The sequence below is a fragment of the Etheostoma spectabile genome, chromosome 14 (assembly GCF_008692095.1).
Source record: "Etheostoma spectabile isolate EspeVRDwgs_2016 chromosome 14, UIUC_Espe_1.0, whole genome shotgun sequence".
Classification (NCBI taxonomy): Eukaryota; Metazoa; Chordata; class Actinopteri; order Perciformes; family Percidae; genus Etheostoma; species Etheostoma spectabile.
The window spans coordinates 17,528,956-17,542,966 of record NC_045746.1 but is presented as its reverse complement, the minus strand read 5'-3'; the positions used below and the strand labels follow the sequence as shown (position 1 = coordinate 17,542,966).

General features: G+C 39.9%; 2 protein-coding genes across 2 annotated transcripts in view; both read right to left on the bottom strand.

The window, feature by feature from the left end:
* Nucleotides 1-2,658: 2,658 nt before the first annotated feature.
* smim13 (small integral membrane protein 13) lies at nt 2,659-6,065 on the bottom strand (the record flags this gene model as incomplete). The annotated part of the gene is given in 2 exon segments (XM_032535801.1): nt 2,659-3,969; nt 5,611-6,065. Coding segments are annotated over 2 exon segments (267 nt in total). The 3' UTR covers nt 2,659-3,778.
* Nucleotides 6,066-9,801: 3,736 nt separating this feature from the next.
* Nucleotides 9,802-14,011, bottom strand: part of zc3h12ab (zinc finger CCCH-type containing 12Ab) — a 7,550-nt gene continuing 3,340 nt past the window's right edge. The window contains exons 3-6 of the mRNA XM_032535962.1: nt 13,362-13,501; nt 11,730-11,964; nt 11,524-11,624; nt 9,802-11,358 (exon numbers count right to left, since the gene is read on the bottom strand). Of these exons, the coding sequence (XP_032391853.1) occupies nt 10,442-11,358; nt 11,524-11,624; nt 11,730-11,964; nt 13,362-13,501 (1,393 nt within the window). The 3' untranslated portion in view covers nt 9,802-10,441. The remainder of the gene's footprint in view (nt 11,359-11,523; nt 11,625-11,729; nt 11,965-13,361; nt 13,502-14,011) is intronic.

The following is a 14,011-nucleotide window of genomic DNA, read 5'->3' as shown; positions in this document are numbered from 1 at the left end:
TGCTAACCGGCAACATAGGATTCCATTCACTCTGCTAAGCTAACTAGCTGCTGGTGTTGCACCGGACTAAAGCAATACATGCACTGAGACAAAAAATGCGTTGGCCCACCTACCCCCAGCTAGGGGAGACCGTGATAAGCCCTATTTCAACAAACGGTGGTGTGTTCCTTTAAATGCAGAACTTTTACTTGTAACAGTACACTGCAGTATTGCTACTTTTACTTAAATACAAGATCTGAGTACTCAAATTATACTTAAAAGTAGCAACATTAAAAGTACTTATGAAAGATTGGAAAATATCACAATAGCATATTATTAGATTATAATTATGTATGCATTCATGTTTACTTAAGTGTTGAAGTTGGGAAAAGGTGGAGCTAATTTAACAAATGTAATACACTGCCAGGTTTTTAAATAACACCATACTTTAGTTTAGATTACTTCATTTTTTAATTCTTAATCTGCACAACTACAACTGTCAGATAGTTGAAGTAGTAGGAGTACATACAAACTGAAGCTATTGAGTAAATGTATTTACTGTTAATAAGTGCAGATGGAGGATGCATATGTTGTTGCAGACACAAGTGAAATGATAATTTGAGATTAAAAAAAGAGCGGACTGACAGAAACGGGTCTTACAAGAAAAGAATGAGCTTTGGGGAAATTCAATACATTTGAGCTTTAAATCACGTCCATATGGATCATTTGACTTGATTTAATGCTGTAGGCCTCTTCACTGTGCTACGTGATGTTTGCGGTCACTATCGGCATCCTTGTGTTGCAATAAGCACAAGCACTTTAGGAATAAGCTAATGACCCTTGGGGCTGAATGGATTAAGCCTTGTCAAAGACAAATGGTATTTTAAAGCTAGACAGAGTCAAAATTGCATTACACATACAGCAGATTAATCCACTGCATGGAGTTTTGGGGCAGTAATGTATGGTAGCAAATCAGCCAGCAGAGTTAAAAGGGTAGAGAGACGAGTAAGCAGAGGAGTCAGCACATGTGTTTTTGTGTTAAGTTTTATTTATAGTGTTGTATTTTTTGCATGTTTAAGCAAATGCGTTCCACTCAAAAACGAATCAGCTGCAGTGTTTGTTGCAGCATATTAGATTCACTTCATAAACCATTTACTCATTAAAACTGGGAAATTAACTATAGATAATCAGCTTTAATTAGTTATATTTTCCTTTTCTTCACACCTGATAATTACTAAAAAAAAAAAAAAAAAAAGTCAAAATAGTATTATTTTGGTCTAGTTTTAAGTTAAAAACACAAAAAAAATGCAACTGAAAGGATTTTATTCGTTATCCACCTGGATTAATACACGAATACTAAATAGACTACAGACCAGTGGTTAGACATGTACTGGACCATTCTGCTCAGTTGTTGAGTTTCCATTTTAAACTGTGATAGTGTTTGTTAGGGTGGCGGGGTTTTTTTTTTACAGCACAATACTGCCCCCTTGTGTTTAAACTCTAGGATGTCAAAGAAACTGACATCACATTGCCATTTCAGACCCTAAACTCTGCAAGTATTTGAAGCAACTCAAGCCTGTGACTGCAGCCTCAAGTCGTCTTTGGTATGAGACCATAATGTTTTGCACACGTGGATTCTGGGGATTCTGCCATTCTCCTCTGCAGATCCTCTCTAGCTCTGTCAGGTTGGACGAGGGCCGGCGGCGGACGGCCATTTTCACATCTCTCCAGAGATGTCTGATTAGATTCATGTCCGGGCTCTGGCTGTGCCACTCGAGACCGGCTTTGTCCCTAAGCCGGGATGAGCGGGGCCTGGTGTCCTACAGACGTGACACTAAGAAATAAGACCAAACTGTTCACTCTTGGGATTCGTCAGCTGGATAGTGCTTTTTGCTAATTACAGACTTTCATGTATCTTTCGCCGAGGAGTGTTGCAGTGATGGTCATCCTTCCGGAAGTTTCTACCTTCTTCACACAGGTGGAGCTCTTTCCTCCTGGGGTTCAGTTAGGCCGGGCGGACAGCAGAGTCCTGGTTCCGAAAGAAGAACTATGGGGGCCACTGTGCTCTTGGGAACCTTCCCCACTTCTACCTCCTGTATCCTGTACCTGAACTCTGCTAGTGTTCTTTCAACCTCGTGTGGTTTTTACTCAGATCTGCATTGTCAGCTGTGAGACCGGTATAGAGACAACTGAATGTCCCACACAGGTGGACTCCAATCAAGGTGTAGAAACGTCATAAAAAGGTGTAGAAATTTAAAGTGTGAATACTTATATCAATGTGATATTTCAGTCTGCTCTTAATAAACAACTGTTTAATAGTTAAACAGTTGTACATTTCTATTCCCAACTTGAATGTATTTTAAAGTATTTCTTATATCCTATTATTATTTCATGTATCCTGTTGTATCCATTCTGTGTGTTTGCTCTGTGTCTGATATTTTGCCCCTGCAACATGGAATTTCCCATTTTTTGGGGTTCAATAAAATGTTATAGTATATATTAAAAATAAATCTAAAACCTGTTGTTTTGTCACTATGGGGTATTAAGATTGGGGGTAATGTACTGCAGAATGAGGCAATTTATTAAGTATTTTATGTTTATTACACAGAGAATTTATAGCTATTATGATTGGTATTACAAACCATTAATCACATTTACAAACAAACCAGGTCAAGGCTCTTTATGTTTATGGCATTATTTATTTGAAGCTACTGCTTCCTGAAGAACAAAATAATTCACTGCTGAGAAAAAGATGCAGACGTTAAATGAGTTTTACCTGGAGGGAGAATATTACATAAATATGGATTAGGTCAGCTTTGATTTGCCCTGTAATGGACACCAAGCTACTGTCGGCTTTACAAAAGGAGGCCATCTAGACAGGCACTGGTGCAGACAGAGGCACAGGGGACAGGAGAGGGTTCAGATGCCACCCGGGCAGCAGGAAGCCTTGTTTCATTGCTCTTAAACATAAGCTAATAATGTGTATAACTGAATCTCAACGCCAACATTTCCTTGAAACCTTCTCCTGACACTTCAAGTATAAATATATATATGTATAAAATTGGGGTGAAGGAGAAGTTGCAAGAAAAAAAAAGTCACATTTTACACATCTGGAATGAAGTTATTTTCCATCTTTGAGGCTTTGGGCATTATCTGCTGGGTGAGACCGTTTCCCCCTCATGCCAGAGTATACTGTGCAAAGAAACAACAAAATGACAGCATAAACATTCCTTTCATTGCACAATGTGAAGAAAAGAAAATTGTCAGTTATACAAATCACTGTTTCAGTTCATCTTCAGTTGTTCTTGTTGAAATGATGCAGACAAAATTATTTTTAATCTGCCTACTTTGTTCAAAGTAGGACTTACTTTTCTTAAAAAAAATAATTAAAAGATGTACATTAGAGAGACCAACACGTCTCTTTGATGGAGCTTCTTCATACTCCACATGGGTGGCACAAAGCAGCGTGGCCGCTCATGAAAGCTGGCTGTCACTATTGCAGGATAACAGGAGGACCAGGAGGGGAGCTCCAGACTCGCTCCTCAATACATAATTAACCATATGAACAGGTGATGTAAAGAAATGGACAGTAATGGCTTTTCCCTTTGAAACCAGGAGATCTGCCTGGCCAGTTTAAAGTGTCTTGGTGAAGAGGAGGGTTGACTACTTAGTGTCCACAAGGTCCTTGTTTAGTGTGCAGGGTCAGTGGGGAATACCCCTGATGGCGTTTGTAGAGGGCTGACGGGCAGTGGCGGCGAGAGAGGGGTCATGAAGGATACACAGTGGCGGTCTGGATGATCTATGAAGTGCTTTCTGGAAAGGCGACTCTTTGGCGTGCCGTCTTGGGTCGACTTCTTGGTGGGACGTTAGCTGTACGTTCGCTCTTGGTTTCGGACGGCTGCGTTTCGGCCTGCGGGGTGCTGGCGTCCCCGACAAGTTCACGCAGAAACTTGAACTTGGACAGGAAGAGTTGCCAGACTACATACCAACCTGAGGGTTGAAGAGGGAAAAATGGCTACGTATTTACAGGCATGATAAAGCCACTCTTAAAACCACAGGTGCCCTTCATGTAGTTCTAACTTCAGGGGGTTTTTATGCAAAATAAATGCCCACCAATCTTTGAAACAAATCCCAGAAGGGCATTTAAAACGTACAGCTGTTTTTAAGATATTTTAAAAACTAAAATACTCTAACCATCTGGTGAAAACATGTTCTATCCGCTGAATGATTAAGATTTTTAACTCATTTGCTGAGCTGTCTCCTAAACCAAACAAAGATGGCAGCCAGAAATGAAAAATCGTTACGTAACGTTTTTTCGTTTTTTTTGTATGCAATATTTGTTTATATTGATGTTTTTTTGTCTTTTGTTAAACAAAACGAGCCAAGAGACATGTAATTTATGGCTACCCGGATGGGAAATTGAGTTGGAACAAAAATTGTGAAGCAGTTTTTATCCAGATGGACAGAAGAGCGGAGGTTAAAAATAATCCGTACATCTACTTGAGTACTCTGCTGATGAACAGTTTTGAAGTACTTTATGTGAGTATTTCCACTTTATTCTACTTTATGGTTCTACTCCACTGTCAACATTTTGTTGGTAATACTTCTGTAGCTTTACTACTAAGTTTTTAAATTCAGAATTTACTTATGATGGCACATTTGAACTCTGCGGTATTGTAAGTAAATCAGTTGAACACTTATCCCACCACTGCAAATGAGTCTTTGAGGATTATGTAAATACTTTCAAAACAATGTTACGTTTTTCAAAGATGGCTGGTCATTTACAGGATCTACAGAAATAACAGCTGCTTAGCTCTGGAACGGGTACCAGTAATGGTTATATATCAAGAGCCATAAACTTAGACTGCGTGAGCCCCAACATTTCATATTTTCTATCTTTTTCCCCCTGCTCCACCTACACCTGACTGTGTCGAGGCAGTGTTTCCAGTTGAAAGCTAGTGAGGTGCAGGCAGAGCAGGGACAGAGCGCTGAGGCGGTAGAAGAGGACGTGTTTACGTTCTCTGCGCAGGATAAAAATAGAAACTCCTTACTGAAATTCAAACACCGGCTAAAGACATTTAATACACTCTGACCCACCTGACAACTTCACAGGAATAGTTGGACATTTAAGGTAAAACTGTTATTTTATTAAAACAGACTTCAGTTCATCGCACGTCACTTAACCCTAAAATTGTCCCTTTGACGTTATTAAATGCTTTGCAGCCTACGTATATTCTTCTCACTATGCACATTCATTACATTCATGTTTCCATTAAGCTTGTTCATTTGCAATTAGTCTTTCACAAATGTATTTTACCTCATTTCACATTTTATCAATATGTATACCTATATTTTAACTAACGCACTAATTTGTCTTTTTTTTTTACTTAGGTAAGATTTTGAGGAAGCCTGACCAAAGATTTTCATTGATAACGACTGCTTCTGTAATTACAATTCTGTAATTCTTATAATTTATCAGCTGTTGCTTTCTCTCATTAGCAAGCAGTGTCGTGTCATCACTATCATTTCCCCAAATCCGATGACAACAGTCAAATCAGTTACAGAATGGCTTAAGGATTTAGCTTGTTATGTAACGAAGTAACTTATTATGGTTATTTAAGTTTTACTCACCAAACAGCATGAAGAGCAGCGCACAGACAAGTGTGGCCACAATGACCAGCAGTGTGAGCCCGACACTTTGCCACATCTTAGCTGGACACTTGATATAGCAACAACAGCATAAAGAGGTGGTTTTGGTGTATTTTCTTCTTCACACCAAACACAAAAACGTAGCTAGCTAGCTCGGTTAGCCGCCTGGCAGCTGAGTTAGATAGCTAGCCTCAGACGAGAGAGAGAGAGCAAAACAAACAGCAGCACATCGCAGCTTGTTTGCTAGCGTCTGGCCGGCTAGCTTGTTCGCTAACGCTAGCTGGCTGTGAAACGGAGCCGCAGTAGGTTCCCAGACAGTTAGCTAGCTGGTCACAGCAGGGTACAGTCCTTCTTCCGCGTGCTACATAACTGCAACATGTATTTGATAGTTATTATCTAAGACAGACAAAGCAGCGGCTACAGTAACTGGGTTAAGACTGGTACACGATCCGTCCTGCCTGCACGATCCGTTCTGCGCATGTGCATTATGTTCGCGCACGCGCAGATGATAATCATGATGTACGAGGATTTACCAGGGATTTACGGCACTGCACGATCCGTTCCACAGTAGCCGTCTGCTGTTAGCCTCCATCGGAAAGCTAACGTTAGTTTGCTAACAGCTAATTCGGCTAACCGCTAGCTGAGACAGCATGTTTAAGACCCTCAATTATATGTGTATTATAATAACATAACAGCGATATATATAATAATATATAGTGGTTACTCATTTCTACTTTACTTCTCATTTAAAACACAATCACTCAATAATTGTCTTTATTATTACTGTAAGTCAAATTAGCTGTAGCTGCTTTCCCCACTGTTTAGTTTGAGTACTGTATTGTAGACTGCAAAGCTAGCGGTTAGCCGGGAAGCTAACGGCGGTGGAGGCTAACCGTCCTCTTAATACATCCAGAGGCTAACGGCTAACCGCTACAACTATGACAGATCGTGTACTGATATATTAGCTAAGAGAACGGTTAGCCTCTACCGGAAGCTGATGCTAGTTTAGCTAACCTAACAGCTATTTCGGCTAACGGCTAACAGGTTGACAGCCTAAAATAACGTTACTCAAACTAAACAGTGGGAAAAGCAGCTACTGTTAGCTAAACGTTGCTTTCCGGTGGAGGCACAGACTTTCTTTAACTGTCTATGGGAACAAGCGTGCAGTGTCGTAAATCCACGTTCATCATGAAATCATCTGCGCATGCGCGAATATCCTGGCACACGCGCAGAACCGATCGTGCAGGAGGGACGGATCGTGTACCGACAACGACAACAAAATAAGCGTCATTTAACAGATTTACACTGCGCATGCGCTAGTTCCATTTGACTTTCGGGTAGTGGAGTTTGTTTTTCTTGTTCTTTAGTTTGGCGGGCGGCTACAGACTAACGTATAAAATGCATGCCGCCGCCTACTGTACTGGAGTGTGTAACATCACGACTTTAAAAAACAAGTATTTGTGATTCAATTTAGATTAACAAAGTGTGCATAAAGGAGAAATATATTTACATTTTGTTTGTCTTCTACTTGGTTTTACAGTGAACGTCCCACAATGATCATATTTGCTGTAATTTAAACCACAATGCATAAAAGCACTGTATTTATTCATAAATCCAACAGGAGGAGTCATTATCACATGTCTGTAACGTGGTAAATTGTTTTCAAGTAACAACACTTGTCTAGAAGAGGTGCAACTTAAGTAAGTAAGTAGTATTAGTATTTCAATAAGCTTTAGTTTATAAAGTAGTCAAGACATATTTTGTCTGGAGACACTTTTGTTTCCAGTAATGGAATAAGTCTAAGATCCTTTGCTTAAGTAAAAGCAGAAATACCGCAGTCTGAAAATATATAATTACCATTAAAGTCCCAAATTTAAATGTTACCCAAGTAAAAGAACAGAAATAATATCAGCGTAATGTACTTACAATTTTAAAAGTAAAATACTCATCACGTAGAAGTGTAATATTATTACATACTAATAGTAGTACATTTCTTCATCTGATTTCATCATATCATATATTCTAATCTGAAATGTAGTTGAGGAAAAGTAGGAAATAAAAAATACTCAAGAAAATACAAGTACCTCAAAATTGTACTGAAGTACGGTACTGTCAAATTTGTAGCAGTGTCCCATTTATACTGTATTTACAAAATTTGCAACACTTCTGATGAATTTCAGGAAGTGAGGAGACCTTTAATACTGTATAACAAAGTTAATGTAAATGCCGTGTATTTTGGTCCATGTCAACTCTCATTCCTTGTCTGAACTCAAGTACCTCATGTCATGTCTTGACATGTGCACACTTGCAGCAGAGTGTTTCCTTAAACCCGCCTCAGTATTTGCATATTATGCTAAGGCACAATAAGAACAAAACATTCAATGAGTCATTCTTCAACATCACATTTTAAACATGTGTGAATAGAACAGTGTGTATAGCCAAAGTATGTGGGTCCGGCCCAGATAATTTAGGAGTCCTACCTACATTATTCTCAGGATTTGGATTGTTCGTTTTAAACCTTAAAATGAGACTGAAAACAATGTTGACAATGATAATTAGCTTTATAGAGCTTTATAGTGAGTTCCAGCTCATTGCTTAGCTTTACAACTTTACTGTTATGGTTCACTCTCACCACAGCTCTCATAGCGGGATTTTTGGCTGCAAAAGGCACACAAAACTCACTGTACAGCACAACAGCAAAGAGCAGATACACACAGTTAGAGATTAGCTGGTAAACAAAGTGGAGCATTTAGCAGATAAAGAGACATATTTTTCTTAGGAGTCAGAAGAGACAAAAAAATAACTAAAAAGGGGGTAAATGTAATACTTTCATCGATCAGGTGGCTAGAAACACGGCTCCAAATGTATGATACTGTTGCTCCGTAACTGCTGGATGAGTAAATAAACCACTGTTTGCTAAGTAGTTCATCATCTCAACTTATATATCGATGTTGTGTTCAAAACTTTCTACAGCCCAGATCTTATCTGATGCAGCAAAATGTTCCATAAAGATCTGCGGGAACTTCAATCAGATTAAACACACATATGTGATTTCCCCTGTTCCATTTCTGTTAAAGTTTTCACACTTTCATTTTCAACTACAGCTTTAAAATAAATGCAGTGGTGGAAACATATTTTCTTCTGAACTATAGAGAAGTAGAAGTACAGAGTGTCTGTAACTGTAGAACAGGTTTGTCCTGACCTCCATAAATAAGTGGTATGTTGCATCTTTACATTGGCCTATGTGCACTTATACTGTACATTTGTGTTGAACATGTTAGCAGTGCATGTTTATGTGGCCCCCTTCACTATAGTTTAATTAATACGAATTTTTTGTGTTATTACTTGTTGCTTTATTGGTCTAATTTAACATGAACATTCCGTTTTATTTTTATCTCACAGTATCTACAGTGTGCCGAAATTAGAACATTTCCTTTTTCCACATCCTCACTAACTGTGTGTGTGTGTGTGCGCAAATTATGTGTGGGTGGGTTTATACGTATTTAGTCAATATCAAATTGCAGGGTAAGCAGGGAAAGTACATTTAGAACACACTATTGGCAACTTGTTTCCACGAATGAGTCAAAAATCGTGAAGCAAACACTGACCACACTGCTACTTGTAAAAAAAATAAATGTATTTATATAGCACCTTTCATACAAAGTGTTGCTCGAACAAAGTGAGAAATGTGATACCTGCAGAGTTCATGGAGTTTTCTTTTCATGAATCCCAACAAGTCTGATCATCATCTGAACCTCCCCCACATTGACCCCATTTAATTGGAACAACTTGTGCTGCTTTGGTTTCCCGTAACTTTCTAAGCAACCATGGGGTTTTGTGTTGGAGAACAAGTTCTGACGGCTCACGGTCCTCATCATTTTGTTTGTTTTAACCTGCAGCACTGATGAGCTTTTGACTGAATGTGTTCAAGCGGCAAACAGTACAAAAGGCGGTTTGGCAGAGCATACGACAACTCAAAGACATCACACTGAGCGTAAAAGACACAAGTATTTGCATATACTACATAAGCCAAAGAATTAATGAGGAAATAATTATTAGTTGCAGCACTAGATGCGAAATAAGCTTTTGGCATGAAAACAAAAAGCTAAGTGAAATTAAAGTTGCAATGGGTGTGGTGTGATGAGTAATCCGTTAATCACCATGATTATGTAATTACAACAGTGACATTCACAACTGTTAAAAACAAAAACAATCCAGGTCTGTCACTCAATGGACCATCTGTGAATTCATCCTTAAGTAAAATAGTATAAATGCAACTGTACATAAAACACACAGTTTTTTTGTTAATCTGTCCACTAAGCTCTACTGAGGAAATTTGGAAAAAGTATTGCCAAAACACAATAAATATACAAAACTGGGAATAAAAATGATTATAAAGCCAGTTTTCAATTTAATTTCTGAGAGATTAAGTATTATTTACACTACGTTTCGCCTAGATTAATTGTGCATCAAAATAACTCAAAGGTGCACGGTGCCAATATGACACAAAAAGACATTAAAGGCACAATAAAAGTAGATTTTATGGCAGAACAGTTGCATTGGAATGCTTTAGATTGTCCAGGTTTAAAATCCACTTTTTTCTTCTTTCACATGTTTAAATAAAGATACAATTTGTATCAACAGCATACTGCCTCTTATTTTATCCAGTTGAACGAGGCGTTCAAATACATTAAATATTCAAATACAGTTTACAGTTTTCAAGGTGGATACCACAATACGTAAATACACAAACTCATGTTTATCTTTTCAGTCTTTCCACTGAAAGACGTGGGGTTCGGACCGGCACTGGACTTCATCTTCTGCTCTGATTCTGCAGCTTGAGGATCTCAGCAACCAGCATCTGTGGATCCATCAGCTGAGGAAACATGTCCATGGCCGTGTCCACCAAGTGGGCGCTGAAGATAGCGAGGAGCTTCTTCCGGACAACTTTTCTCTCCTCCCCGCTGGGACTCGTCTCCCGAGGAGGCTGCCAGCGCTCCCCCGGCAGGCTGCGGAATCCCGGCGGATGAGCCCCAAACGGATCGGACCAGTACTGCTGCTGCTGGCAGCCGTGGACTCTGCTGTGCTGGAAATCTGTTGGATGACTGTACGCAGGCATGCTGACTGGGTATGCGCCGTTGCTGGCATAATGAGTCGGGTAGGGAATGCTGTAATGCTGGTCTTGGTGCTGGAAGGGTGGTGCTGTCCCCCGAGGGGAAGGGCCACGTGAGCAGCAGCTGCACGGAGGACAGTATTGTTGTCTCACACTGCGGCTGTGCTGAGAGCTCCCGTATGTCAACCCATACTGGTGATCACACACACTCCGAGGGCCATCCCCTGGCCAACTGTCTATGGAGCCTAAACCAGAGTCCAGCTGCTCCTGAGAGCCACTCTGCCGCACTGAGCTATGGTCAGAAGACGAGGGCTGGCCGGTCTTCTCCTTTCTCGATGTGGCCCTCTTACTGGAGCGCTGATTTGTCTTCGACTGTTCGTTTTTATGATCTTTCTTTAAGGAGCCACTCTCATGTTCCAGAGTCAGTTTCTTTCCCATATCCTCCACTAGCGAGAGGCTTTGTCCAGGCACAGGACTGGAGCGAGCTGAGGATTGTTTGTGAGCGGTGGACCGGTGCTTGGCGTTCTCCCGAAGCTCATCAGCAACCGAGCGGTTGGACTGTTTGGCCCGCTCGGGATGGTGGAATTTACATTTGATCCCATAGGTGCATTTCTTACCTGAAAGACAACAACAAATCAGAAGATTTTAGCAGCGCTAAAACAAAACTAAGTCTACAGCCAATTTACACAACATGCTAAAGTCAGCCTGCTAGCATGCTCACACTAACATTGCCAACAGCACTAATCTAAAAGTACAGCTGAGACTGATAGGAATTTTCTCACCATAGGGGCATTGCGGTTTTTTCTGAGTCTTTGGAAACTTCCGCAGTAAGTTCTCCAGGGTCGGCCCATGGCGGCCCAGAGGATCATCAGGAGGCATAAATCTACATTATGGTAAAAGTTCATACATTAGAAAAAACAATATTAAAAAAATAACGTTCCAGGAAAGCAGTGAGGGAAAGCCTCTATATCAAATAGGCAGAACTCACTTGTTATTAACGAAGGAGTACATGAGCAGCCTCTCCTCAATGAAGCGCTTCCACTCCGGCTTCGCTACCTGAAGGTCCCGGTACATGTCGTTGGACACGATGATGCCGTCAGACTCGTAGCCCAGCTTGACGATGAAGCAGTCGTCGTTACAGACCACCCGTTTGCCTGCAACACGTCTCGATGGCGTGAACACCAGAATCTTCCTCCTCTCCAGGTCTCGCAGAATGTGCTGATCTTTAACCCCAAACATAAAGTCAGAGTTAAACCCGCAAAACAACAGATTTTTTTTGGGCTGCTTCGGAGCAGCAGAAACATCACCATGTACGTTGATATGACAAACTTGTTAGAAAACAGTTGCTTATTGACACGTCCAGCAGTTACATTTAACATTTATTTGGAGTCATGTTTGTGACCACCGGATGAATGTAATGAATGTTTTTGGTCTCGACCAACTCCTGAAGGAAATATCTGGCTCTTATCTTATCTAAAAGTTCCCCTAAGTTCACCAGCTAGTTTCTCTACCGTGTCTGTCTGCTGTTTGTTGCGGAGCTTTTTCACTGAAAACGAAGCTATGAGAGCAGTGATAGTGAAGCCGAACAGGACATTTACGAACCAGGGAGCTAAACAATGAGCTGAAACTCAATAATACGCTTTGTAAAGTCGAGGGGAGCTGCAGATTCAGGTGATAATTCTCTGAAGGTTCATTCCCTTTTTTTTACATCATCCCTATGCTTTCACATTGTCATGCAAAAAATATTGATTATAGCCACTTTAGGTTAATTATATGTCATACACAATCTTAATTATCATTTTTTCAGGAAGTTACATTTTGATTTAGGTTCTTTCCCAGTAGACAGATTTCCTCTGGTTAAATATTAATGACGGGCCCAAAAAGTACATCCTGCAACAAAACAATTTATCAGCATGAGCAATCAGTTCATAGAGCAAACAAGTAGCCACCTCCAAATGTAGGTTAACCAAAAGCTGTTACAAACACTGACAGTTTAAGTTGTTATCTTTTGTAATCACAAACCACTTAGAAAATCATGCATGTTTATATTTTGAGTTATAGCTACATAGATTACAGATAAAGATAATTTACTTGGCATTTGGAAGGGATATAACCTACGTGGGGTATTTCCAATTTTGAGCAATAGAGCTCCTGCATAATGATATCATGTTTCTTCTATTTAGCTGTTTTTAATTTTGCCACTGGCTTTTAAAGTCCATGCAAATCAAAAACCATTTAAAACAAGGTTGCACCTAACAATTATTTTCTTTTTTGATTATTCTGCCAATTAGTTTCTCCAATAATCATTAAGCCTATAAAATACCAGGTCATTAGTAAAATAAAGGATTCCTGTGCTCTCCGTTGTTTTATTAATATAAAATATGAATTACTGCAAAGAAGCTGCAATTTGTAAATGTTTGACATTTCCGCATAATAAATGACAAAAAAAGAGGCACAACCTGCTTTTTTTTTTTTTTTAATCACAAAAAGGTGATATAAGAGCTTACAACAACCCAACCCCCCATTGGTTTCAATTACCAATAAGGTAATTATGTGTGAGCCACGGTGGCAGGCAAAGAAGGAAGTAGATAACTCAAAAAACTAACATCAGTCATCTCACCTGTGATAGGAACATCTGGCCGGGGCTGCTCCTTCCTCCACAAGGGAACAAAGACGGTTATTTCAGTGTGGCCTCTGTCAGCGAAGAAGTTCACAGCCAACTGGATTCCAAGACAAGAGAACACTTCCTTGTTCCCGTGACTGAATGAATGAATGAATGGAAGGAAATTAGAAAACATTAACAATCAAACAATTGCCTCTGGGCTAGTTGAGAACAAAGGCTGAGGTGTCTTTTATGACTTTAATCTTTGACGCTCACCATAGCTCTTATCAACACAACCTATTTGCTATGTACATTTGAGGATCACAAACTAACAACCTGTCACTTGTTTCAAACAGGTTGAGCAAACGAAACAGGAGAGTGTTCGCTTAGCTTAGGACAAAGGCTGGAAACAGTGAAACAGCTAATTTGGCTCACTTTAGAGTTAACTAAATCTAACTACCAGCCCCTCTAAACCTTACTAATTAACATGATACATCTTGTTTATTCTGTAACTAAAGTGTTCAAATACAAGTCAGGATTTCACAGGGAGATTTGTGTTGAATAATTCCTCGGCTAAGAGCGATGACTTCCTTGTGTCTTCTTGTCACAGTGAGGTTGCCAGGAAACAGCCGGAGACAGGAGACTCTCGGAAGATTGGCAATACACAT